Raw genomic sequence first — 16,129 nt, forward strand, 5'->3', positions numbered from 1 at the left:
ACTCCCAAGAAAAATTATATCACTTACATAAGAATTGAAATGTGCATCATATATCATCTAGAAGGCTATGTTCCAAAATTTAAAAGATAAATTTCACAAATTAAAGTACTAATTGGCTGTGTATAAAAAAATTCACTATACCCTTAGAAGTTCACAGGAGGTTTTAGCCTTTTAGGTTTTGTAACCTTTTTTTTTCCCAATATTTAAACCCAAAATATTTAGTTTAGCTAATAAACAAACAAATTTTGCTAGAGAGACAATTAACTATTTGTACAATGTATATAATGAGCTATTGAGTTACAAAATAAATATCCTTCATACTAATGAAAAAATGTAACACTAATGATTATATCTCTAATACTTCCTAAACCTCCATTATATATATTGTACAACTATTCCATTGGCTCCTCGTACTTTTCCTAAACAAAAATATACCTACATAACTTGGTGTCTAGATCATAAGGTATTACTGCACGTCTGCACCCACTTGCTGGCAATGAATTGTTCCCTTCTTTTCTATAAAACATTTTCGAGAATTTATCAAGGATGAACAAGTGGACGGTGGCATTATCATTATTTATCTATCTATTTATTTAATTTATAGTTATTACCACAATAGAACCTGTGTTTGTGACAGGTGAGAAAGAAAAAATTAAAATCCACACTATATTTCACTATCCCAATTGCATATATATAAATATGTAGTACTAAAATTAACAGAAAGAAACAAACCAACCAACCAATCTCTTCCTCCTTCTTTCAATTTTCCTTTGCAATAAGAAAAATCCACCCTCCCTCCACCGTGCAACCCTCGCAAGGTTTGTCATTTTAATTTTTTTTTTCTCTTGCGATGGTGATGGTGACGGGTTGGAGATACAGGGCTGGGTTGTTCCTCATTGGCACTGTTGTTATTATATGGGTTACCTCCGCAGAAGTTACCCAGGTAACATGCATCTTCCTCTTGTTGCTTCTCTTTCACGCAATCAATGTGTTTGTTAAATCTCAATGGCTTTTTTCTTTCAATTGTTGTATGTGCCTTCCTTGTGTTTGTTAATTTGCTTAGTACTTGTTGCATGGGGTTCAATTTTTTTTGTTTTTACCATAGGAACTCATGTTATTAATCATGTGTAATCCAAAATAGGATGCTGTTAATGACAGAGGAAGCTAATAAAGCTATTATTTTTAATTTAAAAAAAAAAATATGAGTTGATTGATGCCAAAGCTTCCTATATCTCAGGAAGTAGGAAGTAACATTTTTTTTTTACTTTTCTGTTTACAAATGAAGTTGAGTGAAGGAGAACCTTGGAGCAATGGTTGAGTTGTCTTTGTGTGATTTTAAGGTTATGGTTCAAGCTGATGTATCATTCACTGATGCAATTATCATGTTAGGCGGCTTACATTACAATTTTGCATCCATTTGTTCATAATCTATTAGGTTCCCTTGAAATATGGCATTTCATTTTGATTTTGTAGTAATAAAACTACTGAATCCTTATCTGCATACTGGGAGCCAATATTTTCTTGAAAACCCTGATTATGTTTTTTAAATCTTGATTAAGGGAGAAATTTTTAATGTTATCGTCAGCATATTAGTCTCCATGCATTACACCTGGAGCTTTTCTGATTAAATTTTTTTAAACAGGATATTTTTGAAGATTATAAGCAACCGTTTGCAGTGACATATCTTGGAGCTTCTCTTATGGTAGTTTACCTCCCAGTATCATACTTTAAGGACTGGTTTTGTGAATATCTTAAACGACGGTCTTCTAAAAGTGGTAAAAATGCAGAAAGTGTAGATAAATTTTTTATCAGGATTGGCCCTCCAGTCAAAGGCAGTGGAATGGAGAAAAACTTTGAACTGGAATTCGGAAGTGTGATTCGGAAAGATAGCAAATTAGGCGTTTCGACTCTTGCCGAAGTCAAGCCATTGATGGCCAAGTATAATGATAATACTCATGTGATAAAATCAGAGAAGCAACTTACCGGCAAGCAAATTGCTACTTATGGATTTTACATTGCACCTATCTGGTTTCTGACTGAGGTAAGCAACTACAGAATGTGATCATCATTTGATTTTTATTGTTAAGGACAAAAGCATGCCTTACAAGAGATATATGTTGTTAAATCCATTTTATAAAATATGACATTTGTGTTCTAAAGTTTTACAAATATGTACCTTAAATTTCAGATCAATTTTTTTATATTCTTGTGAAGAATATACATCAGTTAAAATTGTTAATTGATAATTGCCATGAGAACTAGTTTCTTATTGAATGTTCTTAGCTGTAATGATTAATTGTGTTTCCTTAAGTGGTTAAACACTTAAACATGCCATTCATTGTGGCTGTAGTTTCATTTTATAAACATGGCATACTCATACCACTATGTTATGTTTCCAAGCTTCTCATACTTGAACTTGTGATTGATACTATAAGATCATTTCTGCATTCTTATATTCTCTGTTTCTTGAATTGTGGCGCTTAACGTTGACGCTTAGTGTGGTTCTTATGTAATTCTCTTGTGTTGGTTTCAGTACTTCTCAAATGCTGCTCTTGCACGAACAAGTGTCGCAAGTTCGACAGTATTATCATCCACATCCGGGCTTTTCACTCTTTTTATTGGTGCAATTTTGGGTCAAGACTCTCTAAATGTACCAAAAGTGGTTGCTGTTTTTGTCAGCATGGCTGGGGTTCTTATGACAACTCTGGGGAAAACTTGGGCTGCAGATGATGATTTAATATCAATGTAAGGCTTTTATCTTTTTTGGTCGAATCCGTGTATTCTGGTTTTGACTAACCAACACCGGATAGAATCATAGAATTTATGCTAAATGTAGTAGGAGGTATGTCTGATTTGAAGGTGAAAATGTGATGGAAATTTTCATGGATGAACTGCATGTGTAATTTTACACAACAAACTTGTCCATGAAAATTTTCACGCGACTTTTTCCCCATCCAAACATGCCATAGGTGGAGTTTGTTGGTTACATCATGCCATTATTATATTGTAGACTACATCCATATATATGCCATTTAAATTCAAGTCAATGTTGATGGATATTGACAATTGATGTCTGTGTCCAGCAATGAAGAGCGCTCTTTCGTTGGAGATCTTTTCAGCATTCTCTCGGCCGTGTCGTATGGCCTATTTACAGGTTAAGCAACACCTTAGCCGTTTGTTCTACTTTTAATCAGATAAAAAAAATGAATCTTAACCACAACTGTTGCTACTGCTGCAGTTCTTCTTAAAAAGTTTTGTGGCGAAGAGGGAGAAAGAGTTGATGTGCAGAAGCTGTTTGGGTATATCGGACTCTTTACATTAGTCGCGCTTTGGTGGCTTAGTAAGTTTTTACTCGCATCAAGCTTCTTATCTTTCTATTACATTTGAGAATATGTTCTTTTTGGGATATATTTCTAGAATGATAGTAAGTCAAGGATGAAAAATTTAAACATTTATGTAATAAAATCATTGCTAATTATGATTTATATTGGTCTCAGTCTGGCCATTGATGGCCATGGGACTTGAGCCCAAGTTTGCTGTTCCTCAATCTGCTAAAATGGATGAAATGGTTCTTGCCAATGGATTCATCGGAAGTGTGGTTTCAGATTACTTCTGGTATGTGACAGTAACCTTATTAGTATCATATACTATTAGTACATTGGTAAAGGAATTAGAAACAGGAAATTTTTATTGAATGGAGTGAAATTTAAAGAACTTCCTAATCCTGATTCCTTACCAGGGTACCAAATAGCTAAACTCTTAAGACTATTCACACTTGCACAATCACTCAATATCTGGTGTGAGTTGTTTTTGTTTCATGTATCCAGGGCACTTTGTGTTGTATGGACAACTCCCCTTGTGGCCACTTTAGGCATGTCGCTCACCATTCCGCTTGCTATGGTGGCTGACATGATGATCCATGGTCGGCAATATTCTGTAGTGTACATTCTTGGCTCAGTTCAGGTATTGTTTAATTGTTACCTCTGGTAACTGCTTCAGTTTAATTCTTGCTCAAATTTGGCTAAGCAGAAATTTTACATAAAAATTCCTTTTTGCAACTTGGTCTTAGGGAGTTCATAAATCTAGTGTGCATCGTTCTTGCTTTAGTAGAATAAATTCTAGATAAAATGAATTTTATCAGAGTTTGTAAAAATTGATTTTAGATTATGGTCATGTGTGTCTAGTAGTTCTTAAGAGTGATTTTGATGAAGTGTTTCACTTCCCCTTGTTGGGTTACTGGAATTGACGGGACAAAATATCACAATTTGTTTACATCAGGTGATTTGTTGCAATTTCTTCTTTGACTAACTCATAGATTGCAACTAGATAAGTTATCTAATTTTGACCAAGTCAAAAATTACAACCAGCTAGCTTATCCAAATCACCTCTACAACGCTTAAATTTTTTTTATTAGAAAATCTTCTTTGTGCTTATCAAATTGTGTGTTTGGCAATCTTATTTTCTTGCACTTGTTACTACCTATAGCCACAATTTTTTACTTCAAAAACCAAAAGAAGAATCTTGCTTCTTCTCTTCACACTCCTTTTGATAGAATGGAAACTAAACTACATAAAAATAGGCACAATAAATTATGATCCAACTTACTAAAATCCAAACACACACCATGGATACCACAAATCACAATTGCCAAATCATTTTTAAATTTTGTTGACATATACTAATTGTTGGAATTGGTGTTTGGTATTGGTATTGTTTTTGTGTTGCAGGTATTTGCTGGCTTTGTATTAGCTAACCTTTCAGATTGGTTGTCAAAGAAGTGGAAATCATTCAAATTTTAGGATATAGTTTTCTAGATTAATTTTTTTGGCAAAGTATTCTTTTCATGTTAGCCATTTTCTTGTGTATACCATGGCACAATAAAAAGTTCTATTTAGCCAAGGCAAGTATCCAAGTTTTGGGTGTTTTGTTAATGAAGGCACAAAGAACATAAAAATGTATTCTTTTGTATATAGGTTTTGTAATCTTTATATATATCAGGTTGAGCAATTAGCTAGCCATATTGCACCATGAGAATAATAAAGCCTCTTTACACATTCTTCAATTTGTTTTAATTTTCTTGCAATTGTAATTCTAGTTATTTTTTCCCAGTAAATTCGTTTTTGTAATGATTAGGTTCTCACTCCACTATTAACTATTATTTTTCTCCTCCTCCCTTTAAATAACTGTGTGTTTGATTTTTTTTTTTCCCTTTATTTTCTTACTAAACTATATTTTTTGTGTTCTTTCATTTAAACATCTAATTTTTTTCTTGTATTGGACCATTAATTTTTACTTCACCTAATACTATTTATCATTTATACCAACATTTGTTTATATAAAGGATATCGCTACATGTATATTAAAGGTACATTTTAAAAATATTATAAAAAAAATATTTTATTAAAAATTATTAACACATAAAAATATTAAATATTTAAAAAAATAAAAATATTTAAAATTTAAACTCAATAAAAACATATTTTTAATGAATTTTATACTTATTTAATTTAATAATTTATTATAATATTGACTGAAATTAATGGTAATAATATTACTGTTTTAGTATTAGTGTTATTTGTTACTTCACTTATATTTAAGATTTTTTTTAAAAATAAAATTAAAAAATTATTATTTTCTAAAACCCTATTTTTCAACCTTAATTTTTTAAATATGATTTTTTTTTATTCAAAGCAAGTTCGCCGCATCCTTGGCGAACTCTATAATTTTTTATAGAGTTGTATAAATTTTATAGGGTTCGCCTAATCCCGGCAAACTCCACTTCAAATTCTAAAAAAAATTACTAACTCAAATTCTTAACCTTCACCAGCAACTATTATCATCGTCTCCAGAGTACATGAAATAATGTTTTTTTTTATTTATAATGAAAAAATCCTTGTTAAATATGACTATGTATATGTATTTCTGGAGACGATGATAATAGTTGTCATTGCCATCAGTAATGTTGAAAAACTCATGCTTGTTGTCCGTGTATTTTGTGTACTCCTATATACTCTTGGATACAATGACAATGACTTAAAAATTTGAGTTTAATAGAATTTAAAAAAAAATTGAAGTGAATTTCATTGAGAATTAAAGGCTCAGTTATTTGTATATTAGAAACCAACGTGTGTTATTCAATGATATTTGGAGAGCATTGTGTATTACTCTACTATGGGCCTGCTTTAAATTTTTGAAAGAAACAAAACGTTGAAGACGTTTTGTGGCAGAGTGATTTTTCTTTTATAATAAACTAGGCAAAACGGCATCGACGAGTTGATTAAATTTCTTTTAAAATTTTGTAGGAAGAAAACGTCAGCGACGTAATGTGTAAACTTTTTTTTTTTAATTTTATTTTAAGCAAAACGTCAACGATGTGTTGTATATTAATTTTTTTTTTAAATGAAAACGTCAGTGACGTTTTATTAGAATATATATTTTTAAATTATTTTTTGGTGAAAACGTCGTTGACGTATTGCAAAAAAGTAAAAACGTTAGTAACGTTTTGTGAAAACGTCAGTGACGTTTTGTGCTGGAGGAAATAAAAAAATATAAAAATAACTATAAAAGAAGTTCTGGATTGTGTTAAAACGCAAAAATAGAGTATGAGAGTAAAGTTTAAGTGAAGTAATGAGAGCTTTGTTCTACAAAATGTGGTCAGTTTGAGAATGAAAAAAATTTGTGAGTGAGTGTGATGAGTGTATGAAATGGAGGGTTATATTAGTTTAAAAATATATTATAATAGTCAGATTTTATCTCATACACATGAAGGTGTGAGTTTTTTATGTGAGAATCCATGTGTTATTGTTGTTCCTCTGTCAATAACATATGAAGGACTTAAGAGTATACTTTCTCAAAGTGTAGATCATCAAGTGCAAAAAAGAGTCATAAATATTCTATATAGGCAGCCTGTGCTAGTATTTGGTGGTTTTGGCCAATTTCAAATAATGCATGTGACTGATGAAGATAGTATGCAAAGAATGTTTTTTACCCATCATCAAACTAGAGCACAGACCTCACTTATCGAGTTGTATGTTGAGTTCGAAGAAATCGATGATGTTGACTTTCCAGAACCCAACATAGACTGGGTGGGTTATAATACTGAAAGCGATGAAGAGTTTGAAGGTAATTATGAAGTTGTTGGTCCAACTGAAGATGTAGAGGAAGATGAGGTAATGGTTGAAAGAGATGTGGCTGATGTTGCAAATGCACTAACCGGACAACATCCATATGGAGAGCCATCTTTTATGCATGCTTTGAATCTGGATGCCATGCATGCACCAGAATTTCCTGAGTACGTCAATACAGGTAATTTTGTTGTTGTTGTTGTTATTTACTTTTTTAATATTAGTAATATTATTATTTGTTTTGCTTTTATGTTAGTATTATTTTTAATTTTTAGATTGTTATTACTATTTATTGTTCTCATTATTATTAATAATAATAGAATATTATTTAGATTTATTTTTGTTTTATTATTGGTACAGCTCCAGCTGTTGTAGCTACCGGTGAATTTGCTGTTGGAATGGAATTTAACTCTAGAGAGGCTGTTACTACATTAGTTAAAGAGTATACCATTCGAAGAGGAGTTGATTATAGGGTATATGAATCAGAACCAACAACATTCTATGCTAAATGTGTACAGTATGGAATAAGTTGTGATTGACTTATCAGAGTTAGTCTTATGAAAAGACAGTATTGTTGGGTGATAAGGAGGTACAATGGTAGTCACACGTGCACCAGAAGTACCATATCTCAGGATCATGCTAAACTGGACTCTGAAACAATTGCAGAAGCAATAAAGCCATTAGTTGAGGCTGACCCGTCCATAAAGGTAAAATCTGTCATTGCTGAAGTACAATCGAAGTTCAACTACACAATAAGTTATCGCAAAGCATGGTTGGCCAAGCAAAATGCAGTGGAAAAATTATTTGGTGGGTGGGAATCTTCATATGAAGCTTTGCCCACATGGTTTGAAGCAATGGTTGCAAAAGAACCATCAGCAGCTGTTGAGTATGAAACTGCATATGGCTATCGAGGGGATGAGTTAGTTGAAGATCTCCGGATTCTGACACAAGTCTTCTGGGCTTTCTACCCATGCATTAAAGCATTCAGAAGTTGCAAGCCAGTGGTTCAGATTGACGGCACACATTTGTATGGAAAGTATAAAGGAGCTCTTTTAGTTGCAGTATCACAAGATGGCAATGGAAATATCGTGCCGCTTGCATTTTCCATAGTCGAAGGTGAGATTGCTGATGCCTGGCACTTTTTTCTTAGCCATTTGCGAACACATGTAGTTAATCGGGATGGTGTTGCCCTTATCTCTGATCGACACGAGTCAATCATCTCAGCTGTGGGTCGTAGTAATGGAGCATGAGAATATCCGAGAGCTATTCATATGTTTTGCATCCGACATATAGCATCCAACTTTTTGAGGAGTTTCAAGGCACCACACCTGCAGAGGCTAATTGTCAACATTGGCTATTCTAGAACAATGCGTGAATTTGATACGCGTTACCAGAGATTATGTGAGCGGGGGGAGGCTTACAAGCAGTGGTTAGACCGGATCCCTCGACAGCAGTATGCCTTGGCGTATGATGGTGGACATCGTTGGGGCCATATGACAACTAACCTAGTGGAGTGCATTAATGGAGTATTGAAAGGGGCACGCAATCTTCCGGTCACAGCCCTTGTTAAGGCAACTTTTTACAGGCTAAATGCATTGTTCACAAGGAAGAGAGCTGAGGCTGAGGCTCGTATAAGTGTAGGACAACTATTCTCTGAATATGCAACTCAGAAAATTCTGTCAAATCAGCGCTCAGCGGGGAACATTCAAGTTAACCTATTTGATAGGCAGAACGAGGTATTTGAAGTGCGCGAGATGCCAAGTGGGTTGGAGTTTGCAGTAAACTTGCGCCTTCAACATTGTGATTGTGGTGAGTTTCAGGTGGATCGAATTCCATGTCGCCATGTATTTGCCTGCTGTGCAAACCAGCGCCTGGATTGGAAACAGTATGTGCACGAGGTTTATACGATGGGTGAGATCCGAAAGGTATACAAGACCCGATTCAGGCCACTAGGAAACCCAACAACATGGCCTGTGCATCAAGGACCAAGACTCGTACCCAATCCCCACCTCAAGCGAGTGGCCAAAGGTCGTCCTAAGAAAACTCGCTTCTTGAATGAGATGGATATTCGTGATCTACGTGGTCCTAGGCGTTGTAGGCTTTGTGGCGGTGAGGGTCATAGTCGAAGCAGATGCCCGCGCCGTGGTGAAACCAGTGCTAGTGGATCGGCTCCAAACTCGTAGTCTGTGACCTTAGTTGTTTCCAACATCTTAGTATGATATTCAGTTGTAGTTTGGGATCTTAGTGATTTCTGTCATTATTTGTAGTATTATGTTCAATTATAGTTTGTCATTTGGCGGTGCATCCAACACTTTATCTAGCCTTATGTTTGTATTGAGTCATGTGACACTTACTTTGCGTAAGTTAATTTACAAGTTTGCTTTGACTAGAGAATTAAATAAAACAACACAATGGGTACATAATTAAAAAAATAACATAAAATTACATTCCCTGACCCTAAACCATAAACAACCGAGCTAACTCATTTAAATATACTTTTCTTAACGGTTTTGGCCACCTTAGAGCATCCCTTTTTTACCCTCTTCTTGATCAATGACGGGCTCCATCTAGATCGACTCTTACGGGCCGGATCAATCCTAAGGTTGTAACCTTTACTTTGACCTTGGACATCTGTAGGATAACACAAATATAGTCATGCTCAACGTCAGCCACTGGCACCTGTATAGGGTCTTGGATAGAGTATAAATCATTAACCCACTGAGATGACTCAGGACCCTGTACCCAATCAATAATGTGTCTATATTGATCCTCATCCTGTGCCACTGCGCCTAGTAACTGTGTCAATGAACCTTGCGGTACCTGTGTCGGCATGTATGCCTCACAAATGGTAGATGGCTGACCATATGGTGGATGGGTGAAAGGTTGTGTATATTCTTGTGTGTATGGTGGGGGTGGATAATGTGGATATGGTTGTGAGTATGGTGGTTGTATGAAAGGTTGGGTGAAAGGGTTTGCATATTCCTGTAAATACTGTGGGTGTGGATGTTGTGGTGGGTATGGATATGGCTGTTGATATGGTAGGTATGGGTATGGTGGTCCTTATTGTTGAGGTGGTCCTTGTTGTTGAGGTGGTTGTTCTTGCTGAGTTTGTTGTTCTTGCTGATGTGGTTGCTCTTGTTGACCTTCTTCCTCATGCTCAGCAAGCTCGGATACCCGCAAGTGATCACCAAATTTACCAATATACCAGTCTATGTACTGGTCAGATGGTTGATAGTTGTCCACATGTTCACCTGTTAAGACACACATAGAACTATTTAACCATTGTGAGATCCATACTGCATGTTCTATGCCCCAGTTCTTATTCTTTGGACATGTTAGAACTATGTTATGGGACGCTCCAAGTTTCATAGCTTCGACTGGGGGGTCTTGATGAAAGCCAAACTGTCTTCTAATCCTGTCAGTCGGATGCCACTCCACAGCCTCAAAACATATCAAAGGTACAATTGCACTCCAAAAATTTGCACCGTTGTTAATGTCAAATGGAATAACTTGAAGCGCAACCCGATTAGGACTGTATGCGTCCCACACAAACTGAAAAAACAGATCAAATAGCAGAGGTATAAGTGCACCAATAATCAATTTAATTCAACATAATGAAAGGTCTTTGCAACAAAACACTTACCCCATCCAGAGGAAGATCATCCAACCTTCTCCTGACGTCAGAGGTTGTCCAATTTTTATAATGCTCAGTGGTGGGTTGATAATCATTCCACCTGCCATATCATGTTCATATTAGACCCTAATTAATACAGAAAAAAAAAAACCAAAATCGACAACTTAGTTAAATATTACCTGCGAGCGAGTGGAAAGCTGGTATCCACCGGCAGAGGCCCTATTGTCGGCATTCGTATCCAAGCCCACACAAGGAGTAACGCCAAAGGACCATCCATGTCCTTGCAATCATATCTCAATGCCCGACATAATGATCGATACATGTGCGCAAGGCAAGCAGAACCCCAACTAAACTTATGAATTTGAGAAAAGTCACGAAGCAACGGCAAATACTTCCAGTGCACAGAGATTCCAGACTTGTCACTAAATAACGTCGTACCAAATAGACACATTATGTGACATTTCACATAAATTTCCTTACTTACTTGATCAGTCAAATGTTGGCGCCGCTTTAGGGTGCGGAACCATGCCAGCTTGATTCCACTTCCTTTGTGGTCGTTCGGCCCAAGAGCAACACCAAATTAGGCCAAGCACTCGTTTTCTAATCCACTTGTACTATGATCAGTTGATCCAGTCACTGGCAAACCATCAGTTCGGAGTCCAAGAATCATTGCGACGTCCTCCAAAGTGATCGTGCACTCACCATACGGAAGATGAAACGTGTGCGTTTCCGGACGCCACCTTTCAACTAGTGCGTCTACAGTCGGCCTATGAGACACGATCCTCCCAATTTGAGAAACATAATAGAACCCGCTTGCCTTCAGTTGTTCTTCCACTCTATTATCATGAGTCTATTTGGTGTAAGTGTCTCATGTGCAAATTTCTTGAACCCTGAAAACAAAATTTAATCATTAATAGTAAATTACTATAACCAGTTCATGACTACTATTATATTCAACACTTACTAAATCACTACATATTCTAATAATTGATTATTACTAAATAAACTACTAATTATTAACTACTACAGTAAACATAAAAATTACTTACATATACAGGATGTCGAAGATATTTTACAATATGATCTTCAGCACGTATGATGTCACGTTTTCCCATTTTCCTCTTTTTTAAACTCTGGATTAGAAAGGACATATTTAAATAATTAAAATATTTTTTTAAAATATATTTGAAATATATGAAAATTTATTATTAATATATCTTTAATAATTCTATTTTTTTATTAAAAACACATTCCAAAATTAATAGTAATAAAAGTAACATAACTATATAATTAATTTTATTTTTTAATAATAATTCAAATTTAACTAAAGAATATTTCAACCAAAACTAAACTAAACTAACATCACTAAAAGCATGAATTAATAATAACTGAAACTAATGTTTTATGTAAATTAAAAAAATTAAAATAATTTTTAAATTATTCTACTTTAAATACTTTTTTATAATAATTCAGAATTAATTAAATATTTCAACCAAAACTAAAATATAAATTAATAATTACTGAAACTAATATTTTACGTAAGTTAAAAAAAATTCTGAAAATTATTAACTAATTCTTTTTTAATTCTGTTTTTTAAATTAACAAAGTTATAAATCAATTATAAAGTAAAAAAATTTCTTAGATAATTCTGTTTTTCAAAACAGCTATTTCAAATTTTAAATAACAATAACCTAAATTAAAGCTAACAGCCTAACAGTAACTAAGTCACTAACTAACAATAATTAATTTACTAAAACTAATCCTAACACTAACTAACACCTATAATGCTATACTAACGCCGATAATACTACTACTAAGTACTAATAATTAATTAACTTACTATTAATTAATAGTAAAATAATCTAAAAAAATTACAAAGTCTTAGTCTATAGTTCAAAAAAATTTTGTTCATAGTTTCAGTTCAAAAAAAAAAAAAAAGCAATCACTAAATCATTTACCTGAATGGAAGAATTTGGTTTAGTTGTGGTGAATGGTCCCCAGTATAAAAGCTGCCGTTTTACTCTGTGGGTTTCTTTATTTTTGGTGGGGTAAGATTGATAAGGATGGAAGGAGACGTTTTGTGGTAGAATTGAAGAGAAGATGAAGAAATGAAAAAGAGAAGGAGTTAAAAATCTTCACGCCGGTGTGAAGGAGATATTTTCTCCCACGTGTTAACCATGCGGCGACGTTTTGTACAAAACGTGTTGAAGAATGAAACTGACGTCGCTGAGAAAATGGCAACGACGTTTTCCTGTATTCCCACAACGGCGTTAAATACGTATTTTTGGCCATTTCAGTGAATAACACTAACATAGGCCCAAATTCTATAAAAACAATAGAGTTCGGGAGACTCAGCCCTAAATCCAAAAAGAAAAATCGTATTTAAAAAATTAAAGTTAAAAAATCAGAAATTATTTTTTTATTTTATTTCTGAAAAAATCTCCTTATATTTATCTTAAATTTTGTTTTCATTTTCTCCATCAAAACGGGGATGATTAGTTGCTGTGTCCTTCACCCGAAGATCAATACACCATCACCATCATCATGTTCATCCATGGCGGAACTCAAGCAGCACCACTCCCTTCTCATCCGCCTCGGCCTCTCCTCCGACAACCACGCCATCTCCCCACTTATCACCTTCTCCTCCCTCTCTCCATACGGCGATCTCCGCTACGCTGTCACCCTCTTTTCCACCCTCTCAAACCCTGACACCTTTCTCTTCAACACTCTTATCAGAGCCTTCTCCCTCTCCCAAACCCCTCCACTTCCCTCCTCTTCTACTCTGACATGCTCCATCGCTCTCTCTCACCCAACAACTTCACCTTCCCCTCTCTCATCAAATCATCATCACTCTCCGCTACAATTCACCATGGCAGACAGGTCCATGCCCATGTTCTCAAGTTTGGGTTTGGGTCGGATGTTTATGCTCTCAATGCCTTAGCTCACATGTATGTTGGTTTTGGTTTGTTGGGTGATGCAAGGAAGGTGTTTGATAGAATGACTGTGAGGAGTGTTGTGTCTTGGACTATTATGATTTCTGGGTATTCTCAATGGGGGCTTGTGGACGAGGCTCTCGCTGTATTCGAGCTCTTGCCACAGAAGAATTCTGTTGCTTGGAATGCTGTCATTGCGGCTTTCGTAGGCAGCAATCGGTTTCGAGAGGCTTTTGGTTTGTTTCATAGGATGAGGAAGGAGCAGGAGGTGGAGCTGGATATGTATGTAGCTGCTACCATGCTTTCTGCTTGTACTGGAGTTGGTGCTTTGGAGATGGGAGAGTGGATACATCGGTATGTTGTGAGGAGTGGGATTGATTTGGACTCGAAGCTCGCTACGACCATTATTGACATGTATTGCAAGTGTGGTTGTCTGGACAAGGCTTTTGAGGTGTTCAGTGGGTTGCAGCTGAAAGGCCTTTCTTCATGGAACTGCATGATTGGAGGGTTTGCAATGCATGGAAAAGGAAAAGATGCTATTAGGCTTTTTAGGGAGATGGAGAAAGAGATGGTTTCCCCTGACAGTGTTACCTTTGTCAATGTCCTGAGTGCTTGTGCTCATTCAGGGTTAGTTGAGGAAGGCCGCTATTACTTTCGTTACATGACAGAAGTTCATGGCATTGAGCCTGCAAAGGAGCATTATGGCTGCATGGTTGATTTGCTTGCCAGGGCTGGAAGGCTGGAGGAAGCAAGAAAGGTCATAGATGAGATGCCAATGAACCCTGATGCTGGTGCATTAGGTGCACTTCTCGGAGCTTGTAAAATCCATGGAAACCTCGAGTTAGGAGAGGAAATAGGCAAGAGGGTGATTGAGCTAGAGCCTGGAAATAGTGGCCGTTATGTACTACTAGCTAACATATATGCTGATTGTGGTAAATGGCAAGAAGTTGCTAATGTGAGGAAAGTGATGAATGATAGAGGAGTGAAGAAGGTGCCTGGCTTTTCGATGATCGAAATGGAGGGTACTGTTAACGAATTTGTTGCAGGAGAAAGGACTCATCCTCTGGCTCAAGAAGTGTATGCCAAAGTTGGTGAGATATTGGAATCAATCAAGATGGTTGGTTATGTTCCGAAAAATGAAGGTGTGTTGCATGATCTTGCTGAGGAAGAAGAGGAGAGTCCCCTGTTCTATCATAGCGAAAAGCTTGCAATTGCTTATGGGTTGTTGAAAACTAAACCAGGAGAAACCTTGAGAATCACCAAGAATCTGAGGGTTTGTAAAGACTGCCACCAAGCATGTAAATTGATCTCAAAAGTTTATGAGTGTGATATAATTCTAAGGGACAGGAATCGTTTCCACCATTTTAGCAATGGGAGTTGTTCTTGTAATGACTACTGGTGAAAATCAATTACCAGTACTCATTTTGTAATTACAAATGTTAGATGACCAATATTTTTTTTATTATATTTGAGCTAATAGTAACCAACCGTCCCTTTTTTTCACCAAAAATAATTACTCCTAGCATTTTCTATTTGTAATATGTTAAGATCCTTTTTCACATCACCTGTAACCAAAAACAGTATTCTTGTAATTATCTGATTATTATGTTCATATATATTTACCTCAGGTATAGTTAGTGTACACTGTACAGGCTAGTTAGTGCACTGGCTCCTTGCCTAATTAGTGATGTAGCCATCTATTTAATTATGATTTTGTAAATTATTTAAATAAAATTTACTATTGGTCAAATAACTTGCATTTGTTTTTTATTTAAATATGAAAAAGAAAAAAAAATTAAAGGAGAAGCAGTTAGAACTGCAAGAATATGAGATTTATTCACTTATTCAACATTAAGATTTGGAACATCACTCTTTAGATATCAACGAGTAAAAGATGAGTTTTAATCGTTTTTAAAAGATTGTTAATCATTCTATTTTAAAATTATGAATTTGTAAAAATATCTGAATTTTTATTTATTCATTTTTATTTTTTTAATATTTAATTTAAATTCAAATAGAGCTTTATTTTATTGACATATTTGTTTTAAAATTGAAAATAAAAAATTTAAATAACCTGTTGAAAGATGTAAGTTAATTTGTTCATATGAGAGTGAATTTTTTCAATTTGGTATGCTTCGAGTACGGAATTATATTTGAGTAATTTTGACCGACGAAATTATATTTTACCTTAATTTCGCATATATATGAAAATATGCTACTTCTGAAACTAAAATATAATACACAAAAATATAATTTTTTCTATTATTATCGGTAAATAAGAATTTGTTTTATTTAAATAAAAAAATCCACAACATTGCTCGTTAAGAAAATACTATGAGTGAAATAATTTAACTTTTAAGTTATATAATGTGTGTAATATTAAATTTAGGGTAATTTACATAAATAAATAATTTGGGATTAGAAATTCTACAGATGTT

General features: G+C 34.9%; 3 protein-coding genes and 1 pseudogene across 4 annotated transcripts; 3 read left to right on the plus strand and 1 right to left on the minus strand.

Annotated features, from left to right (window-relative positions):
* Positions 1–473: 473 nt before the first annotated feature.
* Positions 474–5,062, plus strand: LOC112773091 (uncharacterized transporter C405.03c). 2 transcript variants are annotated; one of them, XM_025818132.3, is made up of 8 exons: positions 474–943; positions 1,643–2,041; positions 2,534–2,745; positions 3,084–3,154; positions 3,239–3,340; positions 3,498–3,615; positions 3,828–3,963; positions 4,728–5,062. In XM_025818132.3, exons 1-8 carry the CDS (start codon positions 851–853, stop codon positions 4,797–4,799), a joined length of 1,203 nt encoding a protein of 400 aa, XP_025673917.1. In that variant the 5' UTR covers positions 474–850; the 3' UTR covers positions 4,800–5,062. The 2 variants fall into 2 exon arrangements, with proteins under 2 accessions (XP_025673917.1, XP_072080635.1); XM_072224534.1 differs by lacking the exon at positions 474–943 and adding an exon at positions 1,161–1,340.
* Positions 5,063–8,491: 3,429 nt separating this feature from the next.
* Positions 8,492–9,307, plus strand: LOC114925814 (uncharacterized). Its single transcript, XM_029294965.1, has one exon. It carries the CDS (start codon positions 8,492–8,494, stop codon positions 9,305–9,307), a length of 816 nt encoding a protein of 271 aa, XP_029150798.1.
* An 877-nt stretch (positions 9,308–10,184) lies between these two features.
* On the minus strand, positions 10,185–11,209 carry LOC140181496 (serine/threonine-protein phosphatase 7 long form homolog). The gene is made up of 3 exons (XM_072225120.1): positions 10,938–11,209; positions 10,768–10,858; positions 10,185–10,676 (listed from the first exon to the last, which is right to left on the minus strand). Exons 1-3 carry the CDS (start codon positions 11,207–11,209, stop codon positions 10,185–10,187), a joined length of 855 nt encoding a protein of 284 aa, XP_072081221.1.
* Positions 11,210–13,243: 2,034 nt separating this feature from the next.
* Positions 13,244–15,441, plus strand: LOC112772487 (pentatricopeptide repeat-containing protein At5g66520-like; annotated as a pseudogene).
* The last annotated feature ends 688 nt before the right edge of the window (positions 15,442–16,129 follow it).

Source organism: Arachis hypogaea, chromosome 18 (genome assembly GCF_003086295.3).
Source record: "Arachis hypogaea cultivar Tifrunner chromosome 18, arahy.Tifrunner.gnm2.J5K5, whole genome shotgun sequence".
Classification (NCBI taxonomy): domain Eukaryota; kingdom Viridiplantae; phylum Streptophyta; class Magnoliopsida; order Fabales; family Fabaceae; genus Arachis; species Arachis hypogaea.

What these genes read in the sequence shown, in the direction of transcription:
- LOC114925814 (XM_029294965.1), top strand. Translation starts at nt 8,492, where the DNA reads ATGCGTGAATTTGATACGCGTTACCAGAGATTATGTGAGCGGGGGGAG.
- LOC112773091 (XM_025818132.3), top strand. Translation starts at nt 851, where the DNA reads ATGGTGATGGTGACGGGTTGGAGATACAGGGCTGGGTTGTTCCTCATT. An exon ending in CCTCCGCAGAAGTTACCCAG is followed by an intron (nt 944 to 1,642) that starts GTAACATGCATC and finishes TTTTTTAAACAG; the next exon opens with GATATTTTTGAAGATTATAA. An exon ending in CTATCTGGTTTCTGACTGAG is followed by an intron (nt 2,042 to 2,533) that starts GTAAGCAACTAC and finishes TGTTGGTTTCAG; the next exon opens with TACTTCTCAAATGCTGCTCT.
- LOC140181496 (XM_072225120.1), bottom strand. Translation starts at nt 11,209, where the DNA reads ATGTGTCTATTTGGTACGACGTTATTTAGTGACAAGTCTGGAATCTCT. An exon ending in AGCTTTCCACTCGCTCGCAG is followed by an intron (nt 10,859 to 10,937) that starts GTAATATTTAAC and finishes ATGATATGGCAG; the next exon opens with GTGGAATGATTATCAACCCA. An exon ending in ATGATCTTCCTCTGGATGGG is followed by an intron (nt 10,677 to 10,767) that starts GTAAGTGTTTTG and finishes CTGTTTTTTCAG; the next exon opens with TTTGTGTGGGACGCATACAG.